At 65.1% G+C, this 20,333-nt stretch overlaps 4 protein-coding genes across 9 annotated transcripts; 2 read left to right on the top strand and 2 right to left on the bottom strand.

Moving 5' to 3' along the window:
- Positions 1 to 622: 622 nt before the first annotated feature.
- DEF8 (differentially expressed in FDCP 8 homolog) lies at positions 623 to 5,709 on the top strand. Of its 3 annotated transcripts, XM_027684896.1 has the most exons (12): positions 623 to 660; positions 1,443 to 1,558; positions 1,662 to 1,744; positions 1,826 to 1,975; positions 2,204 to 2,345; positions 2,418 to 2,582; positions 3,228 to 3,355; positions 3,737 to 3,850; positions 4,478 to 4,558; positions 4,658 to 4,798; positions 4,879 to 4,988; positions 5,066 to 5,709. In XM_027684896.1, exons 2-12 carry the CDS (start codon positions 1,453 to 1,455, stop codon positions 5,166 to 5,168), a joined length of 1,323 nt encoding a protein of 440 aa, XP_027540697.1. In that variant the 5' UTR covers positions 623 to 660; positions 1,443 to 1,452; the 3' UTR covers positions 5,169 to 5,709. The 3 variants fall into 3 exon arrangements, with proteins under 3 accessions (XP_027540697.1, XP_027540696.1, XP_027540695.1); XM_027684895.1 differs by lacking the exon at positions 623 to 660 and having other exon boundaries at positions 891 to 1,558; positions 4,709 to 4,798; XM_027684894.1 differs by lacking the exon at positions 623 to 660 and having other exon boundaries at positions 892 to 1,558.
- DBNDD1 (dysbindin domain containing 1) lies at positions 5,701 to 10,010 on the bottom strand. 4 transcript variants are annotated; one of them, XM_027684901.1, is made up of 5 exons: positions 9,519 to 10,010; positions 8,326 to 8,441; positions 7,228 to 7,389; positions 6,658 to 6,798; positions 5,701 to 6,568 (listed from the first exon to the last, which is right to left on the bottom strand). In XM_027684901.1, exons 2-5 carry the CDS (start codon positions 8,372 to 8,374, stop codon positions 6,399 to 6,401), a joined length of 522 nt encoding a protein of 173 aa, XP_027540702.1. In that variant the 5' UTR covers positions 8,375 to 8,441; positions 9,519 to 10,010; the 3' UTR covers positions 5,701 to 6,398. The 4 variants fall into 4 exon arrangements, with proteins under 4 accessions (XP_027540702.1, XP_027540703.1, XP_027540701.1 ...); XM_027684902.1 differs by having other exon boundaries at positions 8,326 to 8,437; XM_027684900.1 differs by lacking the exon at positions 8,326 to 8,441 and having other exon boundaries at positions 7,228 to 7,374; positions 9,519 to 9,571.
- Positions 10,011 to 10,026: 16 nt separating this feature from the next.
- On the top strand, positions 10,027 to 17,005 carry GAS8 (growth arrest specific 8). Its single transcript, XM_027684897.1, has 11 exons — positions 10,027 to 10,149; positions 10,617 to 10,700; positions 11,649 to 11,846; positions 11,995 to 12,201; positions 12,510 to 12,564; positions 13,170 to 13,375; positions 13,587 to 13,754; positions 14,026 to 14,112; positions 15,058 to 15,267; positions 16,324 to 16,389; positions 16,631 to 17,005. Exons 1-11 carry the CDS (start codon positions 10,147 to 10,149, stop codon positions 16,778 to 16,780), a joined length of 1,434 nt encoding a protein of 477 aa, XP_027540698.1. The 5' UTR covers positions 10,027 to 10,146; the 3' UTR covers positions 16,781 to 17,005.
- Positions 17,006 to 17,008: 3 nt separating this feature from the next.
- LOC113968374 lies at positions 17,009 to 20,321 on the bottom strand. Its single transcript, XM_027684893.1, has 8 exons — positions 19,702 to 20,321; positions 19,456 to 19,611; positions 19,239 to 19,383; positions 18,827 to 19,073; positions 18,340 to 18,703; positions 17,613 to 17,755; positions 17,288 to 17,423; positions 17,009 to 17,166 (listed from the first exon to the last, which is right to left on the bottom strand). Exons 1-8 carry the CDS (start codon positions 19,963 to 19,965, stop codon positions 17,077 to 17,079), a joined length of 1,545 nt encoding a protein of 514 aa, XP_027540694.1. The 5' UTR covers positions 19,966 to 20,321; the 3' UTR covers positions 17,009 to 17,076.
- Between the last annotated feature and the right edge of the window lie 12 nt (positions 20,322 to 20,333).

The raw sequence follows: 20,333 nt of genomic DNA, 5'->3' as shown, positions 1-20,333 counted from the left end.
GGGAGGGAGTGGAGGGTGGCAGCTGCCTCCTTGTGCCAGGACAGAGTTGGTCCTTTGTCCCCCAAGCTGTGGTGGGGGCGCAGACCCCAGGGTGCTCCCACAGGGAGCATGTGCCCAGTTGTGAGAGATCCGGGGCATCCCCAGACCTGAGCCCCCTGGCTCTGGGGACCACCAGATGATGGGGCTGGGGGCTATAGGGACAAGGGGCTCTGGGAATGGAGGCTGTAGGGACAAGGGATGATGGGGCTGGGGGTTGGGGGGATGGAAGCTGTAGGGATGGGTACAATGGGGCTGGAGGTTTTAGGGAGATCTAAAAGGGGCAGTGCAGATGTCGCTGTAGGGATGGGAACAGCGAGGCTGGGGAGTGTGGGGCTGGGGACAGTGCAGGTGTCACTGCGGGGATGGGCACAGCGCGGGTGTCGCCGTGGGGGTGGAGCCGTGGGGGTGGGGGCCGTGGGGGTGGGGGCCGGGGGGGGGGGGGCTGTGGGGGTGGGCACAGCGCGGGTCCGGCGCGGTGCCGCGCGGTCCGCCGGCCGGCAGGGGACAGCAGCGCGGCGGGGCGGGGCCATAGGTGGGCGGGGAGCTGTGTGGGCGTGGCCACGGAGGGGCGGGGCTGTCGTTTCGGGGCGGAGCGCGCGGGCAGGCGCGACTGCGCGCGCGGTGAGCGGGGAAGGGGCGCTGCCCCCTGGCGGGCGGGCGGGGCCGCGCGGGGGCTCCGCGGGGCGCGGGGTCGGGGCGGGGGGACAGCGCGGGGACAGCGGGGCCCGCGGGGGGCCGGGGACGGGGCGGGTACGGAGTGACCGTCGGCCGAGGCGGGCGGTGGCGGCGGGGCAGGGCAGGGGCACGGGCGTGGGAGGCGGAGGAACGGGTCTGTCCGCGGGGACGAGGTGTTGGTGTCAGGAGCGGGGTGTCGGTGACGGTCCTGGGGTGTCACTGCTGGTGACAGGGCGTCGTTGCCGTTGTCGGTGCCAGTGCCGGGCTGTCGTTGGATGTCAGTGCCGGGCTATCGGTGGGTGTCAGTGCCGGTGAGGAGATGTCGGTGCTGGGGTATCAGTGACGGTGCTGGTGACAGTGTGTTGGTGCCGGTGATGGGGCGTCGGTGCCCGTGACGATGTATCGGTGCCAGTGCCAGGGTATCAGTGCCGGTGACATGGTGTTGGTGACAGTGTCAGTGCTGGTGCTGGAATGCAAGTGTTGGTGACAGGATATTGGTGACAGTGTTGGTGCCGTTGAGGCAGTATCGGTGCCTGTGATGGGGTGATTGTGATGGTGCCAGGGTGTGGGTGCTGGTGATAGGGTGCAATTGCCTGTGACAGGGTGTTGGTGATGGTATTGGGGTGTCAGTGCCGGGGTGTCAGTGACAGTGTTGATGCCGGTGCTGGTGGGGTGTGGCTGAGGTGGGGGGCTGGTGCCAGTGTCACCCCGACACTGTCCCCCAGCAGGACGGTGACAATGGCGTCGGACGAGCGGCTGGCCCGCTTCCGCCAGGCCCACCTCAACCCCTTCAACAAGACCCCCGAGCAGCCAGAGCGCTCCTACGGAGAATCCCCTGTCCCAGGTGGGTGCTGACTCACCAGGGCGGGCAGCGGGGCCCAGCCCCACCGTGGTATCCCCCTATTCCGGGGGTGTGCTCAGCCCCCCCATGGTACCCCACTTTGCAGCCCAGCAGCCGGATCCCACCCCAGGGGACCCTGAGGGCGCCCTGGACCTGGGGCTGGCCGAGGACCACTTCTCCCGCCCTGTGGTGAGTGGGGTGGGCACTGTGGGGATGGGGAGGGTTTGTGGGGCTCGGCTCACCCTCCTCCTCCTCTGGTGGTGGCTACAGGGGCTAATCCTGGCATCGGACGTGCCGCAGCTGCGCCGGGCCATTGAGGAGTGCAAGCGGGTGATCCTGGCACTGCCCGAGCACTCGGAGCGGCAGAAGGACGCTGTGGTCCGGCTCATCCACCTCCGCCTCAAGCTGCAGGAGCTGAAGGTGGGAATGGGATTAGGCCTGGGGGGGCCTCCATTGCTGGGGGGGCCATGCTGACCCCCTATCCCTGGAAGTGCTCCAGGCCAGATTGAATGGGGGTTGGAGCAACCTGGTCTAGGGGAAGGTGTCCTTGCCCCTGGCAGGGGGGGACTGGATGGGCTTTGAGATCCCTTCCAACCCAAACCATTCCACAGTTCTGTGATTCTGTACCTCCTCCTTTCCAACCTGCAGGACCCTGGCGAGGATGAGCCCAACATCCGGGTGGTCCTGGAACATCGCTTCTACAAGGAGAAGAGCAAGAGCGTCAAGCAGATGTGTGACAAGTGCAGCACCATCATCTGGGGACTCATCCAGACCTGGTACACCTGCACAGGTGGGTTTGGGACACCCTCTCTGTGTCCCTGCCCCCCCTATCCCTACACTGACATCCTCCCATGCCCCCCAGGCTGCTACTACCGTTGCCACAGCAAGTGCCTGCCGCTGGTGAGCCGGCCATGTGTGCGGGCCCAGGTGAGCCACCGCGCCGAGTACCAGCTCAGCATCTGCCCTGAGAGCGGGCTGGACAGCCAGGACTACCGCTGTGCCGAGTGCCGTGCCCCCATCTCCCTCCGTGAGCCCCCACACCACCAGAGGGGCTGGGGCAGCTGGGGGGCTGGGGGCTGGATGGGGCTGGGGGAAGGTGGGGGCTCTTGGGGCTGGGGGGAGCTGAGGAGGTGGGGCAGGCTGGGGGCTCTGTGGGGCTGGGGAGTGTGTGGTATTGGAGATAACTGGGGGGGCTGGACTGATCTGGGGGCTCTATGGGCCTGGGGGAAGCTGGAGGCTCTGTGGGGCTGGGGGCTGAGGGGTTGAGCTGAGGGGGCTGGAGGGGTTGAGGGGAACCAGGGACTCAGGGGGTTGGCTGGGGGAATGTGAAGGGCCAGGGGCTTCATGGAGCTGTGTGGGGCTGGGGGGAGCTGGGAGTTGTGTGGGGCTGGGCTCCCTTGGGGGCTCTGTGGAGCTGCGGGGAAGGGGGGGCCAGGGCTGCCTGGGGCTCAGGGGCTGTGGGGTGGGAGGTGTGTGAGGCTGGGGAGAGCTGAAAGTGGGGGCTCCGAGGGCTATGTGGGGCTGGGAGCCATGGGAAGCTGGGGAAGGTGACATTGTGGCCCCACCATGTCCCTGGGTGCTAGTGGGTGTCCCAGGGGCACACACGGTGTGGGACAAACAGGGAGCAGGGCAGTGCTGGTGCCAGCCCCGTGCCAGCCCCATGCCACCACAGGGGGGGTGCCCAGCGAGGCCCGACAGTGCGACTACACCGGCCTCTACTACTGCTCCAGCTGCCACTGGAACGACCTGGCTGTGGTGCCCGCCCGTGCCATCCACAACTGGGACTTCGAGCCCCGCAAGGTGCCCCTGGCAGAGGGTGGGGGCACCCCAGGGGGTCACGGGGGTCCCTGGGGGCCATGGCTCTGGGTAGTGGTTACTTGGGGGGCCATGTCCCTGGTCGTGGGGGTCCCTGGGAGCTGCATCCATGGGTAGAGGTGACTTGGGGGGCTGTGTGCCTTGTCATGGGGGTCCCTGGGGGCCATGTCCCTTGGTAGAGGTCACTTGGGGGGCCATGTCATGGGGACATGTCCTGATTATGGGGGTCCCTGGGTAGAGATCACTTGGGTTGGGCCATGTCCTCAGGGCTGTGTCCCTGCAATGGGTCCCTGCCGGGGGTCCCTGGAGTGGTGGTGACAGGGCTGGTGGGTGCCGGGGGTGACGGTGCCCCGGTGGTGGTGGCAGGTGTCACGGTGCAGTATGAGGTACCTGGCACTGATGGTGTCACGGCCGGTGCTGAAGCTGCGGGAGATCAACCCACTGCTGTTCAACTACGTGGAGGAGCTGGTGGAGATCCGGGTGAGTGCTGGATCCAGGGGGACACCCCAAGGAGCAGGGGACACCCCACGGGGCTAGGGGTGACACTGTGGAAGAAGTGTGGGGTGAGGAGGAAGTGGGGGGACCCTGGTGGCTCCCGCTGAGTCCCACAGAGGGAAAGCAAGGTGAGGTGGGGCGTTTGGGGCAGAGGATGCCCAGACTGCTACAGGGATGAACTTGACCAAATCCGGTCCTGTCATGCTCCTATCTCCATCCTGTCCCCATCCCATTCCCAACCCTGTCCCCATCCTCATCCTGCTCCTGCCACTGCCCTTTTCCCTGTCTTGGTCCTCTTCCTGTCCCATCCCTGTCCTCATTCCTGTTCCCATCCCTGTCCCCATTCCCATCCCATCCCTGTCCTCATTCCTGTTCCCATTCTTGTCCCCATTCCTGTACCTATTCCCATCCCATCCCTGTCCCCATTCCCATCCCACTCCTGTCCTAATCCCCATTGTGTCCCATTCCCACACCATCCCTATCTTATCCTCACCCCATCCCCATCCTGCTCCTGCTGCCACCCTTTTCCTGTCCTTGTCCCATCCCTGTCCGCACCCATCCCCATTCCTGTCCCCATTTCCATCCCACCCCATCCTGCCCCGTGCCCTGCAGAAGCTGCGCCAGGACATCCTGCTGATGAAGCCCTACTTCATCACCTGCAAGGAGGCGATGGAGGCGCGGCTGCTGCTGCAGGTCAGGCCTAGGGGTGCTGGGGGGCCACAGGGGGCCAGGGCCAGGTGCGTCAGTGACAGTCACACAGCAGTGATGGTCACAGTGACCTGTCCCCCGCAGCTGCAGGACCGGCAGCACTTCGTGGAGAACGATGAGATGTACTCGCTGCAGGACCTGATTGACATCGAGGCCGGGCGCCTGGGCTGCTCCCTCACTGAGATACACACACTCTTTGCCAAGCACATCAAGCTGGACTGTGAGGTAAACCCATGCCGTGGGCCAGAGCCAGGGGAAGACCCCCGTGGGGCTGGTGGGGTCACCATTGTCTCCTGCTCCCCCAGCGCTGCCAGGCCAAGGGATTCGTGTGTGAGCTGTGCCGGGAGGGTGACGTGCTCTTCCCCTTCGACAGCCACACCTCGGTCTGTGCCGACTGCTCTGCCGTGTTCCACAGGTACCAACACACTGGGGTGGGACGGGGGCACACAGGGGTGGCATGGGGGTGACACGGCATTGTCCCCTCCCCTCCAGGGACTGCTACTATGACAATTCCACCACCTGCCCCCGGTGTGCCCGGCTGAGCCTGCGGAAGCAATCCCTGTTCCAAGACTCCGGCACGGAGGGAGAGCCCTGAGGAGGGTTTGACCTCATGGAGGGGCTCAGCCCCACAGCTGTTCCCCACCCACTACAGGACCCTGGGACAGACACAATCAGCTCCATGCCGGTTTAGGTACTGGGGTGGCCCTGGCTCCGGGACCCTCTGCCTGTGGGAACGGCAGTGCTGCCAGGGGGCACAGCTGGACCCCAGCTGTTCGTGGGAACATGGGGACCCCTGCCGGAGGAGCCGGGATCTGGTTAACTGGGATCCGGTTAAGGTGCCACAGCGGCTCCTGCCGTCCCTGTGTGGAACTGGGGTGCGGGCAGGGATGGGGTGCGGGCAGGGACCGGTGCTCCGTTGTCGCGGGGCAGTGGGCGCTGCCAGGAGGGCTAACCCCGCGACCGGACCGAGCCCACACACACACACTACTGGGATCCGATCTCCCCCCAGCACCGCCGTTAACGGGGCTGAGCCCCAAGGAAGTTGCGGGGTAGGGGGGACCGGGCGTGGCGCGGGGCCGGTGTCTCCCCCTTCCCTCCCGGTGTTTCCTGTAGCATTAACGAGCCTCTTTGCGCAACCCAGCATTCGTGTTTCTGCTTCGGGCCGGCGGCGGGGGGCAGCGGAGGGGCTGAGGCTCCCGCGCGGCGGAGCGAACACCGGGACCGACCCCGCACCGGGCCGGTCCCCGGTCCAGCGCCGCCCGGTGGGGTGGAGTTGCGTTCTGTGGCGTTATCGGGGACGTGCCGCGGTCACCGCCAGTCTCTCGCTCACCGGGAGGGGCTGCGGCCGCACTGCCTCGGCACCAGCCGACCCCCCCCGCCCCGATGCTCCCCGGAGTGTCCCGTGACCCCAACCCTTCTCGTTTGCCCCCCGGCCATGGCGCAGACGGGCAGAGGCCGGCGGTGTGTCGGTCGGTCGGTTTTACCGGATCACAGCGCTGCTACATCAGAACCGGGCGGGCACCGGCACCGGCCGCGCTCCGTCGGGCCGGGCTGGGCCGTTCGACCCGTCCCGTCCTGCCCCACCCGCCGCTCCTGGCAACCGGAGCCGTGCCGCCCCCGGGGCCCGGCGGGGCCGAACGGGTTCCCCCCCCCCCGAAGCCGCGGGTGACCGGCTGTGGGCGGCCCCAGTGCCTCCCCCCGCGGGGCTGGGGCCGCCTCTGCCCTCCGGGCGGGCTAACGGGAGTCCTGCGCCCGGGGACGGGCTCCATCGGTACCGACGGGAGCAGCACCGGCGTGTCCCGGTGTCCTCCAGCAGGTCCTGTCCCTACGGCTCCCGCGGGCGCTCGGCGGGCAGGAAGGCGTCCGGGGGTCCCGGGGGTCCCGACGGCAGCTCGGGGTCACTCAGGTGCTTCTTGTCGCGGCCCTGCTCCCGCGCGCGGGTCCAGGAGGGCGAGCGCAGGTACCCGGCCCGCGGCACCGGCGGCGGCTGCAGCCCTGTGGGACGGACGGGGTGGGCGGGCGGTCAGGGACGGGCCGGCACTGGCGGACAGAGCGGGACCGGCGGCCCCGGGCCCCCCGCTCACCGCCGGGAGTCTCTCCGGCCGCGTTCTCCTCGTCGGAGTCGGCGAAGACCTCGGCTAGCTCCTGGTCCGACATGTCCGTCAGCTCCGTCAGGTCCAGCAGGTCGAAGTGCACCTCCAGCGAGGACACGCTGCTCAGGGGCTCTGCGGGCACCGGGGGGGGGGGCTGGAGACCCACCGCTATCGCCCACGGGGTGGGCAAGGGATGAGGGGGTCGGGGGGTCTGGTGCTCGGGGGCCCAGGGAGCTGGGGGGGTGAGGAGCTTGGTGGGAGCCACAACTGGCTGGGGGCTGGCAGGGGACCCCAGGGACAGGAAGGGACCCCAGGGGCTGGCAGAGACCACAGGGACAGGCAGGGACCCCAGGGGCTGGCAGGGGACCTGAGAGGCAGGCAGGAGAGCCCAGGGGCTGACAAAGGATGCCAGAGACAGGCAGGAGACCCCGGGAGCAGGCAGGGAACCAGGGGCAGGCAGAGATCCCAGGGACAGGCAGGGACCCCAGAGGCTGGCAGGGGGTGTCAGGGACAGCATTGTCTCTGGGGACAAGCAGGGACCCTACACAGGGCCACACTCACGTCGACGTTCAGTGACCTGCAGCAGGCCGGCGCTGGGGATAGGGATGCCACCCTGCTCTTCTGGGGGGACTCGAGGGGTCTCCTGGGCTGGCCCGTGGGTGGGGGTCCCCGCTGGGCGCTCCAGGGCCAGCGGCTCCTTGCCGAGTTCTGCCACACCAGCACCTGCCACGTTGGTGACGGCAGCTCCCTCGGGGGCCCCCGTGGGGTGCCCAGCTGAGGGGCCAGGGGGAGTGGGACCCCCGGGAGGGACGGGGGGACAGGCAGAGCTGCCCAGGACTCTCATGCCGGCAGCTGGCAGCCCCCACTCCCCGCCCCACGCCCCCTCCCCGCGCAGCCCCTTTGTGTCGGCAAGACAAAGCACAGCCTGTGCCGGGGCCCCGACAAGGGCGGATTGTGCTGGGATTGTCACCGGGAAGAGCCAGTGGGGACAAGGCGGCCGTGGCTGTGGCACATGGTCATGGCACAGGGTCATGGCACACAGTGGTAGCAGAGCCCGTGGTTGTGGCACAAGGTGGTGGCACAGTAGTGCCTCAGGGCTCAGTGGGCACCGAAGGCAGGAGGAGTCTGTGTGCCTAGGGCAGCACCAGGGGACACACCACCCTCTCCCCTGTCTTGGCCCGAGGTCAGTGCTGGTGCCCTGGCACCATGTGCCACCACTGGGCCATGCTACCACCGGCCATGATGCAGGGTGACATGGCACAGGGATGGGCATTGCCTCCCTCTCCCCAGGATTCTGACAGCGGGGCAGGGACAGAGCCCCCCAGCCCGACAGGAAAAGGGATGTTATGGGGTGTTGGGTTCCTGCTCCTGGCACATGGAGCTGCGGGAGACTGGCAGAACAACAGACCCCTGCTTCAACACCAGCTCTGCCACATCCTGACCCCAGGGTGGGACTGCGCACCCCGTGCTGCTGGCACCTTCTCTCCAGCTGGGAAACCGGGTCTCCACCCCGCCCCAGGGCTGGGAAGACCACTCCTGGGGTTGACATGGGGGCTGCCCGCTCCTGCCCGCTCCCACCACCCCAGCCCACGCGGTGCCCAGCTCCAGTGTCACGGTAAGGAGCACAGCTCCCCCGATCCCCACTACGACCCCACCCACCAGGGCGCTGGTCCCGGCCGCAGAATTCCCCTCTGGCCTCTGCCTGCATGGTCCCGCTGTGCCACCGGCCGTGCCACCGGCCACACCACCCGCTCCGGCCTGGGCTCACCGGCTGCCTGGCGGGAGCGAGGATGGATCAGGGATCTCTCCCGCACACCGTGTGCTGACTCACGGCAACTGCAGAGCCGGGCAGCCACCGGTACCAGCACCCCATGGCACTGGGCACCCCACAGAACCTGCGGCCTGTCCCAGTGGCACTGTCCCCCCAAGGCCTGGTGCCCCCAGTGCTCCTGGTGCCACGGCCAGGGCTGCCCCATGCCGGCAGCCATGGCACAGCCATGTGCAGGGCACAGGCGGGAGGGTCGGGCGTGCAGGGGAGCCGAGCCCTGGCACCGCCTCTGTCACCAGGTGCAGCCCCCCCCCGAACACCGGGGCCCCCCCAGCTCCACTGGCATGGCCACCTCCCTGTCCCTGAGCACCTCTGCACACAGGCACTAGCACAGCTGTGTGGGGTGTCTGCCAGGCACCCCCCTGCTGCCCATGTCCCCTGGGTACCCCACTGCTACCCCATGTCCTGTGAGCACCCTACTGCATCCCCAAGTCCTGTGAGCACCCCACTGCACCCCCACATCCCCGGGCTCCCCACTGCTCTTCTACACCCCTGGCATCCCACTGTCCCCCCACATTACCTGGGTACCCCATTGCAACCCCAGGTCCCCAGTGCACCCCATTACTCCGTCTGACCTTCTGGACAGTCTACCACACCTCCTGGATACCCCACTGCACCCACGGGCACCCCACTGCACCCCCACATCCTGTGAGCATGCTAGTGCCCCTCATGTCCCCAGGGCAGTCCAGTGCTCCCTCAGACCCCCTGGACAGCACCTTGTATTCTGCGTACCCCTCTGTTCCCCCCCATCCCCGACTCTCCATGCACAGACCCCCCGTGTCCCGCCCAGGCCCCCCCACCCCACAGCCCCCCACCCCTGCAGCCGGGCACCCTCAGCACGGCCCCACGTTCCCCTATGCCCCCCCAATGCACAACCCCCAGCACCCCCTCCCCTTGCACTCTCTCTCTTGCACTCCCGCCCTACATCTCCTTGTGCCCCCGCCGCACGCCCCGCGGGGCCCGGCCCGGTTCCACGGTGATGGGCGCTCCGGTCCGTGCCGCCCCCCCGGGCCCCCGCCCTCACCTGCGGTGGCGGCCGCTGCCGGAGCCGCCATGGGCCGGGTCCGGAACCGGAGCCGGAGCCGGTGCCGGTGCCGGTGCCGGTGCCGGTGCTGGGCGGGGCGGGCCCGGTGCCAGCCCGCAGCCCGCACGGTCCTGTCCGCCGCGGCGGGGGCGGGGACACCGGGGCGGGGACACCGGGATGGGCGGGGACACCGGGATGGGCGGGAGGCACGAGGGGGACAGGGGAGGGTGCGGGGGGGACCGGGGAGAGCGGGGGGACACAGGGGACCAGGTGTGCCGCAGGAATCCCGAGGGTGCGGGAGCGGAGCCGGGGGACCCCAGCTGCGGGGGCAGCCCGGGGCGCGGAGGTGGGCGCGAGGGTGGACTGGGCTGTGCCGGGCACAGCGGGACCCCCCCAATCCGCCCGGTCCTCCTGATCCCCCCGAACTCCCCCGATTCCCCCCGGTGTCCCCGGTGTCCCCTCGATCCCGCCCCGGATCCCCCGCCGGCCCCGCCCCCGTTGCCAGGGCGGAGCGTGGCGTTGCTAGGGGGCGTGTCCGTCAGCAGCGCAACTCTCGCGAGATTTCACTTTCCTCTCGCGACACCTACCTGACCGTTGCCGGGAGACCGCGGCGCCAGCGGCCGCCGCCATGGTGAGAGCGGGCCCGGGCCCGGGCCCAGGCCCGGGGGAAAGAACCAGGGCGGCTACTGAAGGGTTCTCTGGAGCCGGGGGTGCGGACAGGGGAGAGCAGTGGGGCCCGGCCTGCCCCGGTCGGGCTTGGCCCGAGACCCGAGGGCTGGGGGCCCCGGCCCGCTCCGCTCCCGGGGAGGGCACAGAGCCCCTCGGCGCCTTCCCAGCGCTGCGGTGACGCTTCTGAGCTATTACTTTGGGTATAGGTGTTTTGTGGACCTGAGCCGGCAGCGGTGTCACATGAACCACGGAGGTCCTGGGTGGTCCCAGAGGCTTCCAGCCTCCTCGCGGGACCTCCGGCTCCGTGTCACTGCTCTGGCCCTGTTCCTGCCGTGAGAGCAGGGATGCTCCGGGGCCGGCACGGTGGACCTGAGCAGCACGGCTTCCCTCTCACCCAGTCACCTCCTGCGTTTGGCTTCCTGTCCTCAGGCACCCAAAAAGAAAGGATCGACTAAAGGGAAAGGTCCGGCAGTGGTGGATGCCTTAGACCTGGAGGACATGAGCAAGGAGCAGGTGAGAGATTCCCCAGGCCATCAAGAACAGCTCTCGGAACCCCTATGTGGCGCCTGGCCTGGCTCTGGGGACAACAGGTGGCAGAGGGTGACAGAGACGAGCAGCCGGGGTTTGTGTCACTGCCTGACGCCTGTCTGGGCTGGGGAGGGGTGTTCTTGCTGTTCCTGGAAAGAGCAGCCACCTCATCCCACCCTCTGCTCTCCAGCTCTGTGTGCTGAGTACTGCTGAGGCACATCCAGTCCTGGGGTCAGTTCTGGGCCAGTCACGGCAAGAAAGAGGGGCTGGAGCGTGTCCAGGAAAGGGAATGGAGCTGGGGAAGGGTCTGGAACACCAGGAGTGGCTGAGGGGGCTCAGCCTGGAGAAAAGGAGGTTCAGGGGGGACCTTCTCACTCTCTGCAACTCCCTGACAGGAGAGTCACGCTCTGCTCCTGGGGAACAAGGGACAGGACCAAAGGAAACAGACTCAAGTTGCACCAGGGGAGGTTTAGGTTGAATATTGGGAAAAATTCTTCATGGAAAGGGCTGTCCAGACCTGGCACAGCTGCCCAGTGCTGTGGTGGAGTCCCCATCCCTGGAAGGATTTAAGACTCGTGTAGATGTGGCACTTGCGTACATGGTTTAGTGGTGGCCTTGGCAGTGCTGGGGGAATGGTTGGACTTAATCTTAGAGGCTTTTCCAACTCAAACAATTCCATGATCCAGGAGTATTTAGACACCTGAGAATGGTGTTACTGGATACTGTGAGCCAGAACCCTGTCACAGGTTGCTGGAAGTGGGATGAGGTTTTGTGACTCCTTTTCCAGAGGCTGTTTGGTTCGGTCAGGGACCTCTGCTGCTCCATCCCAGTGACAACCACCATGTCCTGCCAGGTTTGGGACATGGAGTCTCCAAAGGCACGTGTCCGAGGCCTCCCCTCTGCCTTACCTGTTTCTTCCTCTCGGCTATGCAGCTGCTGCAGCATGTCCAGCGTATCCGGGAGGAGCTGGATCGGGAGCGGCAGGAGCGGAATTCTTTCCAGCTGGAGTGTAACAGGATTCAGAGCTGCTGGGACATCACCCGCCGGGAGCTGGAGGAGAAGAAAGCGGAGCTGCGGAGCCGGGACCGGGAGATGGAGGAGGCAGAGGAGCGGCACCAAGTGGAGATCAAGGTGGGGGAGAAGGGCTCCATGTGAGCCTTGAGCAGCTCTGAGGAGGAGAAGAAGGGGAAGAGGAGGAGGAGCTGGGAGTGTCTTGCCAGCATCCCAGCTCCAGGTGTCTCCTGCTGAACCCTTCACCCAGTCTCTGGCCTGTCCTTAGGTGTACAAGCAGAAGGTGAAGCACCTGTTGCATGAGCAGCAGGAGACCCTGACAGAGCTGAAGGCAGAGGGAATCCTGTCCCTGAAGCGGGCCCAGAAGGATCACTGGGACCAGGAGCAGGAGCTGTGGAAAGAAAAGCGCTCCTTGAACATCAAATTGAAGGAGCAGGAGTTGGCCAATGAAGCAGCAGTGACAAACCTCTGCCTGGTACGTCCCTGGCCAGGCTGGAGCCACCTGTGAGGCACTTCAGCCCCAGGGTGGGAGCAGGGGCAGGATCCTGCCTCCCTGGCTTGCTCCATGGGGTGGGTTTTCTGGTGCAGGAATGGGGAGGAGGGATTCCTGGATGACTCCTCTCCTGCAGCGGGGAGCTGTGAGAGCAGCTGGAGAACCTCCAAGCCGCTGTTTGCACCAACATTGGGATCAGAATTCTTTCCCAGGGAGCAGGAGGGAATCCCTGGGGATGGGCTGACTCAGGATTTGGTTCTCTCCTCTAAGATGGAGCTTCTCCCTTGCAGAAACATGAGGAGGAGATGGCCCGGCTGCGTAGCGACTTCGAGGCACAGGCCAAAGGTCAGGGGAGAGGCAGAACCTGCGGGAGCAGGATGGGGAGAGTTGCTCTGGGCTCCTGAGCAGCACCTCAAGCGCACATGGGTTGGAGGTTCCCTCCAGTTCTGGCAATTTTTTCTGTCCTAGTTCTGACTGTTTTTTCCCTTCAGTTCTGGCCGGTTTTCCCTACAAGTTCCAGCTGTTTTTCCCAGCCAGTTCTGTCCAGTTTCCTCCCCAAATCTGTCCAGTTTGCCCTCCAGTTCGACTGTTTTTTCTCCCCTCCCCATTTTGATCACTTTTCTTCCCCAGTTCCAGCCTGTTTCCCCCCAGCTCTGGCTACTTCCCCTCCCCAGTTCCCTGTGCTGTGGCAGTGCCAGCCCTTCTCCTGGGAGGTGGGATGGCTGGAGGAGCCTTTGCTGTGTCCTCCCTCCAGTGTCCCCCTCAGAGGACATTTCAGGTTGTGACAGGCCCACTTGGGGCTTTTCTGTGCCCTCTTTCCAAGGATGTCATTCCTGGGCTCAGCTCTCCCTGGACCCCACAAGGGTCTCGATGCCGATGTGGCAGCACAGGAGCTGGGGCATGGGGTCTGCAGAAGGACCCCCCCCACCCAGCCCCCCTGTGCCCCCCAGAGATGGATGCCAAGTACAACAGGAAGATGCAGGCGCTGCGGGAGGAGATGGACCTGCGGAGAAAGACGGAGATCCATGAGCTGGAGGAGAGGAAGAACAACCAGATCAGCGAGTTGATGGGGAAACACGAGGGGGCTTTCGGTGACATCAAGAACTACTACAACGATATCACTGCCAAAAACATGTCACTCATCAGCCTCCTGAAGGTACTGCCTATTCCTGTGCCACCCCTCCACCCAGGGACCACTCCTGCCAGGGTGTCACCTGGATTTGGCAATTCCCAGGTGTTGATGCGGTTGCTGCTGGTGGGCTGAACACCGTCACATGAGCAGGGAGGGTGTCCTGAGGGTGGTAGTGGGGGGGTCTCTGAGGGGCTGGGCAGCTCGCAGGAGCCAGCACTCGTGTTCCTAAGAACAGGAGCAGGTGGAGGAGATGAGAAAGAAGGAGATTGTCTTGGAAAAGGAGAAGGCAGATGTGCTGCTGCAGAACAAGGAGCTGACGGAGCCGCTGCAACAGGCCCAGGAGCAGGTGGCTGAGCTGCAGAAGAAGTTGGCTCGCTATGATAAGGACAAGGAGATCCTGATGGTGCGTGGCCAGCCCAGTCCTTTCCTGGGCTTATTCCTGGAGGGAAAGCAGTGGCCTCTGCCACTCAGTGTGCTGGGATTGCTGGGCAAAGTGAATCCCATTCCGCTTAGCTGGGTGTTTGTGGGATCTCAGATGGAGATCCAGAGAGAGATCAGAGAGGTTGGTGTGGGTGCTGGTTTTCTCTGCTGCTCACTCTCCTCCCTTCCTAGAACACATCCCCAACAGTTCCCAGACAATCACATGCTCCTTAATGCTCCCTTCCTGCTCACAGAACTCCAAAGCCCGTCTGAAAGTCACCCAGAAGGAATTGAAGGACCTTCAGTGGGAACACGAGGTGCTGGAGCAGCGGTTCAGTAAGGTGAGAGCTGCAGGCGGGGCTGGACATCCTGTTCCCTCTCCAAACCCTCTCCAAACCCTCTACAGAGGACAGGGCGTGGGGGCTTAGCAGAGCCTGTGCTTAGCCGAGGGCTTTCCAAAGCTAATCCCAAGCTGGGCGATAGCCGCTGCTCCCAACAAAGCTGCTCCCAGCTCCAGCCTCTCCCACGGTCAGCAGACAGGCCTGGCCTTGTACTTTGCTAAGCAATCGTGCACGCTCCAGTGGGCCCCCCAGGCTACCGGGGGCTGCGTGGGGCGGAGCTGGGGGGGATTGCCACGGGCCTCTCTTGACGGCATTCCAGGGTCGCTCCCCTGCTGGTCGGGGTGCGGTGGCTTGGGATGAGCCCTGCAGAGCGAGTTCTCCCCCCCCTAACCCAGATAAATCTGTTGAGGCAGGAGAGAGCTCATTTGCAATTCGTAGAAATCCCCAGGAATATGAACATTGATCCGAGGCCTCGTTAACAATCCATCATTAAGACAGCGCCAGATTCAGAGTGTTCAGAAATAGACTTTGGAGGAGAGGCTGTGTCCTAATTAGGACACTTATTAACTAGCTGTGAGCCAGGGATTGCTGCCAGCTGTGGGGAGGAGAGGAGAGACCCCCCTTTGCCGGGGGGCCCTTGCTGGAGTCTGAATTAGTGCCACAGGGAGCCTGTTGGGGTGTCCCTTGCCTTGAGGGGAGGAGGAGGAGGAAGGAGAAGCACAGGTGCTGCACCATGGAAGGGAGGAAGCTGTGATGCAGCACCTGCCTTCCCTGTGGGCTGCAGGTGCTGTGGGGAATGGCTGGGCTGAGCTGCCAGACCAGTTTGCTGCCCCATTTGTGCTCCACACCATTAAGCAGACCCCAGTCAGGCTCCTGGAGGCCCCTCTGTGCCCCCTGAGTTCCTGAGGGTGGTGTAACACCGTGCTGTGCCGTCTCCTGGAGCAGGTCCAGGCAGAGCGAGATGAGCTCTACCAGAAGTTCACCAAAGCCATTAACGAGGTGCAGCAGAAGACAGGGTTTAAGAACTTGCTCCTGGAGCGGAAACTGCAGGGACTCCTCAGCCTCCTGGAGCAGAAGGAGGTGGAGCTCGGCGAGGTCGTTGCAGTCTCCAAACTCGACCCCAGCGCCCTGTCCTTGGTCTCACACAAGCTGAAGGTACTGGGGGCTGGCGAGGGCAGGTTTTGGGGGGCGGAGCCTGCTGTGGAGTGCCCACAGCCCCCAGAATGTGCCAGTCCCTTTCCTGTGTGGCTGCAGCTGCCATGTCACTCCATGCTGGCACTCCCAGGGCCATGTGCAGTGCCGCAGGGCACTCGGCTCTGCCTCCAGAGTGGAGCGTGTGGGTGTCAGAGTTTGGCACTGATCTGTCCCTAGATGGGGCCTGTTTGGAGGAGCATGGCCCCAGGCTCTGCGGCACTGCCAACACCCCGTGCTGCCACACAGCCGACTGCTGGTGGGTCCAGTTGCCCCCGAGGGCTCTGTGCACAGGGGTTGCACCCGGTGAACCTCATCTGGCCACAGGGAACAGTGCAGACAAGATCCCGGGGCTCTGCGGCGTCTGCCGTGCTAAAAATACGTTCGCAAAGAGCCCAGAGACCCACATTCCTGCAGCCTGCCACAGCCAGAGCAGCGGAGCAGCACTGGCTGTGGGTCAGGCACAGACATGGAATGACGGCTCCACTGCCTCAGTGCCCTCCCGCTTGTCCCCATGCAGGTCCCCACTGTGAGGGATGGCAGGAAAGCTCTGGAGTGCCCTGGGAATGGGTAGCACAGCCGTGGGATGGGCAGTAGATGTGTCACCTCCCAGCAGGTGGAAGGAAAACACATTCCTGGGATGGCGTCATGGCGTCGGGCTCTCATGCAGCTGCTGGGGTCCCCGAATTCCTCTGCTCAGCTGCCTTGGGGAGCCTGGCTCCCTGTAATTCCCTCAGTGCTGCGGCGGCAGGGTGGTGCTGCCGTAGCAGGTGCTGCAGAGCAGACCGGGATGGCTGTGGTGTTGATCCAGAAGGTCCCTGTCCCTGCCTGGAGCTGGCTGTCCCTGGCAGTGCCAGTCAGAGGGGGCAGGGTGGTGGCCACCTGCCAGGCCGTGCTGCTGGACGCTCTGCTGGCGCTGCAGCTCCTCCATGTGCTGTGCCACACTGCTCCCGCCTGCAGCATGGCCACCATGTCCCCGGGGCTGGGCAGCATGGCCTCACACCCTGTCTCCTTCCACAGGATGTGCTCCACTCCAAGAATGACACCATCCAGGACCTGCAGCTCCAGCTGGCCCGAGTCTGCAAGGTGAGGTTGGGAAGGAATCCTGGAGGGATTTAAAAGCTGTGTGGATGTGGCACTTGGGCTTGTGGGTTAGTGGTGGCCTTGGCAGTGCCGGGGGAATGGTTGGACTCAATCTTAGAGGCCTTTTCCAACCCAAACGACTCTGTGATTCCATGGCTGTGGTATGGGGGATGGAAGTAGGACCAGGGGGTACAGGAAGCCCCTGCCCTGGTGTGGAGGGCTGACGGGGACCCTCCCCTTACAGGCACACAATGACATGCTGCAGACCTTCGAGGCGAAGCTGACTGCCTTCGGCATCCCCCTGGACAACCTGGGCTTCCAGCCGCTGGCCTTCCCCCTGCCGGGGCAGGAGCTGGGGCAGGGCCCCGCCGGACTTGTTTCGGTGCCCACCTGACACTGGCCAGCACCGAGGGTCCCACTGGCACACTGGAAGTGGGGCTGTGCCTTGTTCCTGCTCTGTGCCATTAAACAGACCCCAGTGAACATCTTTGGGACCCTCTCCTCTCCAAGGGGACCATGATGCAGCTGGAGGGCTCTGGGCATCCCACCAACCACACCAGGCTGCCCCTGGGGCTCCCTCCTTCATTCCCCAACCAGAAAGTGATTTTTTTGAGACAAATGGTGGTGTTTGGAGCCTTTAATGGCATTAGTGGCATCGTTCCTGCATCCCTGAGGGGAGGCTGTGCCCCCCTAACTGCCCCGGTACGTTGTGTAGGAGTAGGGGCTGATCAGCAGTGGGACATGAAGCTTCTGTGCTGGATCAGTAATGGTGAAGATGACCTGAGGGAGAGCAAGGAGGCAGTGGTGGGGATTCCCCTCCCAGAGCCAGGCCCAGGGGGTTACAGCCCCCCCAAGCCCGACTGTGGCCCCAGACCTGCCCCAGGTTCCCCACGCTCCGTACCTCCACGTAGGGGTAGAAGCTGGTGTGCCCCAGCCCCTGCCAATACGGTGCTGTCTCAAAGCGCAGCTTGTAGGTGCCAGCCTTGGCCTGTCCCGCTTCCAGGAGGGGCCGGCAGCGCCCATCCATGTCCGTATGCCTGAAACCAGACCGAGCCAGCCCTGCTGTATCCCCAGAACCTGCCCTGATCATACCCTAAGCACTGTCCCTGCTGCTGGCAGCCCCCAGGCGAAGGCTGGGCAGCCAGTTGTGCCAGGAGCCTTCAACCAAGCTCACGGGGACCGGCAGCAGCATTCCTGTCCCATTCTAGTGTCACCAGCTCTCCTACCTTTGTGCCAGCTCCCTCCACTGCGGCCCTGGCTCCACCAGCTGGTCCAGGCGGATGACAAGGCCAGCCGCCGGCAGCCCCGTGACCGTGTTCAGCACGTGGGTGGTCAGGGAGCCGTTCCCCGCATCGGACATGCTGTCAGCCTGCAGCGGAGGGGGAAGGGGGGCTGGGACCTGTCCTGGCAGCACCGTGTGCCTCCCCCTTGGCTGTGCCATAGCCCAGCCCCTACACCCTGCTGTGCCCCACAGCTGGGATATGGGCCCCCACCTCCTTCCCATCCCACAGGGCTCAGCCCCAGGCACCGCAACCACCATAGTGTGGGTGCTGGCTGGTTCCTGCTGGGATGCAGGGCTCTGTGCCTGCAGCAGCACCACGCTCCCTGCTCACCTGCCTGTCCTGGTGGGCCAAAGCATGGCGGCAGCAGCCAGCCTGGACCCAACAAGGAAGTAGCCCCATCCCAGCAGCCCCATCCCTACCCACAGTGTCACGTGCGGGTGGACGTTGACCCGCAGACAGCTCTCTGGAGCTGTCTGGGGTCAAGGTCAGAGCAGCTGGGACAGCTGGGCCCCTTCCTCTGCTGGAGCTCCCAGGCTGGGGTGGGACCACAACTCAGGGCTGCGTCCCAGCAGCCAGCACGGCCAGGCAACCTCCCTGGAGCCGGACCAGCTCCCGCTGCCAGCCCGACACCGGCACCGGCTGACACGGAGAGGCACCCCAGCGAGCTTACCTGGCTGTCCTCGGTCCCGCTCAGCCAGGGGCCTGTGGCCGGTGACACTGCGCAAAACGCCATCCCTGGCCCTGGCCGCCCTTCCTGGCGCCACAGCCTCTCCCCACAGAGCTGGCGTGGCTGGATGCCGCTATCCTGGCACAAGGCTCCCACAGAACTGGGTGCTCCTCCCTGGCTGGGCTGAGCCGGCACAGGCAGCTTCCCACTGGGAGCTGTGCCCAGGAGCCCCACTCGCACCCACTCTCCAGCAGTGCTGCAGCCCTGGGGCTGGTGGCCCAGAGCCCGGCGGGAAGATGGGGCGCTGGGCCAGGAGAAGCCGCTGTGGAGCTGCCATCCCAGCCTCACCTCCCACCATGGAAAGCACCTGGAGCGCGTTGGCGGTGCGGCGGCCGGGTGTGTGGGGCTGCTGAGAGCCAGCACCAGCTTCACCCCAGCCTCACCCTCCCCATCTGTGCTGGGTGGGCAGCAGGGGGGCTCAATGTCTCACCTGCACTGTGATGCGGGCAGTGGTGGTGGCTTGCAGCCCGTGTCCCCCCATGTCGGCTGCCTGGATCTCCAGCGTATATTCAGGGACCACCTGCAGTGAGAGGCTGCGTCACACCTGAACTGGGAGTGGGCACTGGGTGGGGGCCAAGCCCGGGACCCACCTCTGCCAGTAGCCCCGGCACGGCCACAGAGATCAGCCCGGAGTTGCTGTCTATGGTGAACATGCGGGGCTGGGGCTGCTCTGGTGCCTGGCTCAGGATGGAATAGACCACGACTCCGTTGTCGGAGCTCACAGCATCGTCGGCATCAGTGGCCAGCACCCGCAGCACTGGCGTGCCTGGAGTAGGTGGTTATTGGTGAGCTGTCCCCACATCCCCCCAGCACTGCCTCTCAGGCAGTGACGGTGGTCCCACCTGGCTCAGCTCCCTCTGGCACAGAGCCATGGAAAGCTGCCTGGGAGAAGATGGGCCAGTTGTCATTTCGGTCAGTGATGGTGATGATGATCTCCATGGGGTCCTCCACGGGCTGCCCGTTGGCTGACACAGCATGGGCGTAGAGCTGCAAGAACACAGTCAGCCTGTGTGCAGCCCCCAGGACCGTCCCCCCCTGCTGCAGGTCCCACTCACTCACTATGTACTTATCCTTCTCCTCCCGGTCCAGAGGCTTCGTCACCTCCAGCCACCCTGTCTCCTGCTCGATGATGAAGACGCCCATAGGGATAGTGTCCACTCCTTGTCCCGTGATGCTGTAGAAAACCTTGATCTCCTTGTCCTTGTTGGATTTGATCTGGTGGTGAGGCATGAAAAGAGGGGTGAGAGGGGTCCTGGTGCTCCAGGGCCTCTCATTCCCACACCCTGTCCCCTCGGGGCCATGTACCTGCACCAGCTTCTTGGGGAAGGGCCCCTGGTCGTTCTCGACGCAGTTGATGGGGGGAATGACCCAGTCCCTCTTCTGCCGCCGGAGGCCGTGTCTGTGCTCCGGGAAGGTCACCATGTCCCGCGGGATGGAGAGTGAGGCTGCAGGACTGTGGAGGAACATGGCTCTGCTCCGGGGCTCCGGGGTGGCTGTATAGTGCCCCTGGCCCCATTGGGATGGTCCCACTAGGAGGAGGAGGAGGAAGGTGAAGGTACAGCATGACATGGCTGCAGCTGCACTGGCTGCTCCCCCGGGTGCCAGCTGGGGACCTTCCCTGTGGTGTCAGTGACCTTGGCCGCGTCCTGCCAGGAAAGCAGCGCTGGCTTTCCAGCGCTGCCAGCCCCGGCGGGGGGGGAGCCTTATATGGGGGCCCAGTGCATGAGATGCTGCTCCAGGCTGGGGGAGATAAAGGAGCCCAGGAACCCCCCAGGGCACTGTCCCTCGGGGGCCACAGGACCCCCCACTCCAGCAGGGTTGGGGTGCAGACATGGTCCCCCCCGGGGGTCCCAGTGCAGGCCTGGGGGTCCTGTGCAGCCATAGGCGGCAGAGGGGGAGGAGGCACCGGGATTAGCAGGAGGAGATCGGGGGGGGGG

This window comes from Neopelma chrysocephalum, unplaced genomic scaffold (assembly GCF_003984885.1).
Source record: "Neopelma chrysocephalum unplaced genomic scaffold, ASM398488v2 Primary Assembly neopelma1_68, whole genome shotgun sequence".
Lineage (NCBI taxonomy): Eukaryota > Metazoa > Chordata > Aves > Passeriformes > Pipridae > Neopelma > Neopelma chrysocephalum.
The sequence above is the reverse complement of the archived record's forward strand: the minus strand, read 5'-3'. Positions and strand labels throughout refer to the sequence as shown.

Excerpts from the sequence above, each read along its gene's own strand:
- DEF8 (XM_027684894.1), top strand. The coding sequence starts at position 1,327 with ATGGTATTGGGGTGTCAGTGCCGGGGTGTCAGTGACAGTGTTGATGCC. Across the intron at positions 1,559-1,661 it reads CGGAGAATCCCCTGTCCCAG|CCCAGCAGCCGGATCCCACC; the intron begins GTGGGTGCTGAC and ends CCCACTTTGCAG. Across the intron at positions 4,799-4,878 it reads ACATCAAGCTGGACTGTGAG|CGCTGCCAGGCCAAGGGATT; the intron begins GTAAACCCATGC and ends CTGCTCCCCCAG.
- DBNDD1 (XM_027684901.1), bottom strand. The coding sequence starts at position 8,374 with ATGCAGGCAGAGGCCAGAGGGGAATTCTGCGGCCGGGACCAGCGCCCT. Across the intron at positions 7,390-8,325 it reads CGGCCGGGACCAGCGCCCTG|GTGCTGGTGTGGCAGAACTC; the intron begins GTGGGTGGGGTC and ends CCAACGTGGCAG. Across the intron at positions 6,569-6,657 it reads GGCCGGAGAGACTCCCGGCG|GGCTGCAGCCGCCGCCGGTG; the intron begins GTGAGCGGGGGG and ends TCCGTCCCACAG.
- GAS8 (XM_027684897.1), top strand. Across the intron at positions 10,701-11,648 it reads AGGACATGAGCAAGGAGCAG|CTGCTGCAGCATGTCCAGCG; the intron begins GTGAGAGATTCC and ends TCGGCTATGCAG. Across the intron at positions 16,390-16,630 it reads AGCTGGCCCGAGTCTGCAAG|GCACACAATGACATGCTGCA; the intron begins GTGAGGTTGGGA and ends CTCCCCTTACAG.
- LOC113968374 (XM_027684893.1), bottom strand. The coding sequence starts at position 19,965 with ATGTCATGCTGTACCTTCACCTTCCTCCTCCTCCTCCTAGTGGGACCA. Across the intron at positions 19,384-19,455 it reads AGGAGAAGGATAAGTACATA|CTCTACGCCCATGCTGTGTC; the intron begins GTGAGTGAGTGG and ends GTGTTCTTGCAG. Across the intron at positions 19,074-19,238 it reads GCCAGAGGGAGCTGAGCCAG|GCACCAGAGCAGCCCCAGCC; the intron begins GTGGGACCACCG and ends ATCCTGAGCCAG.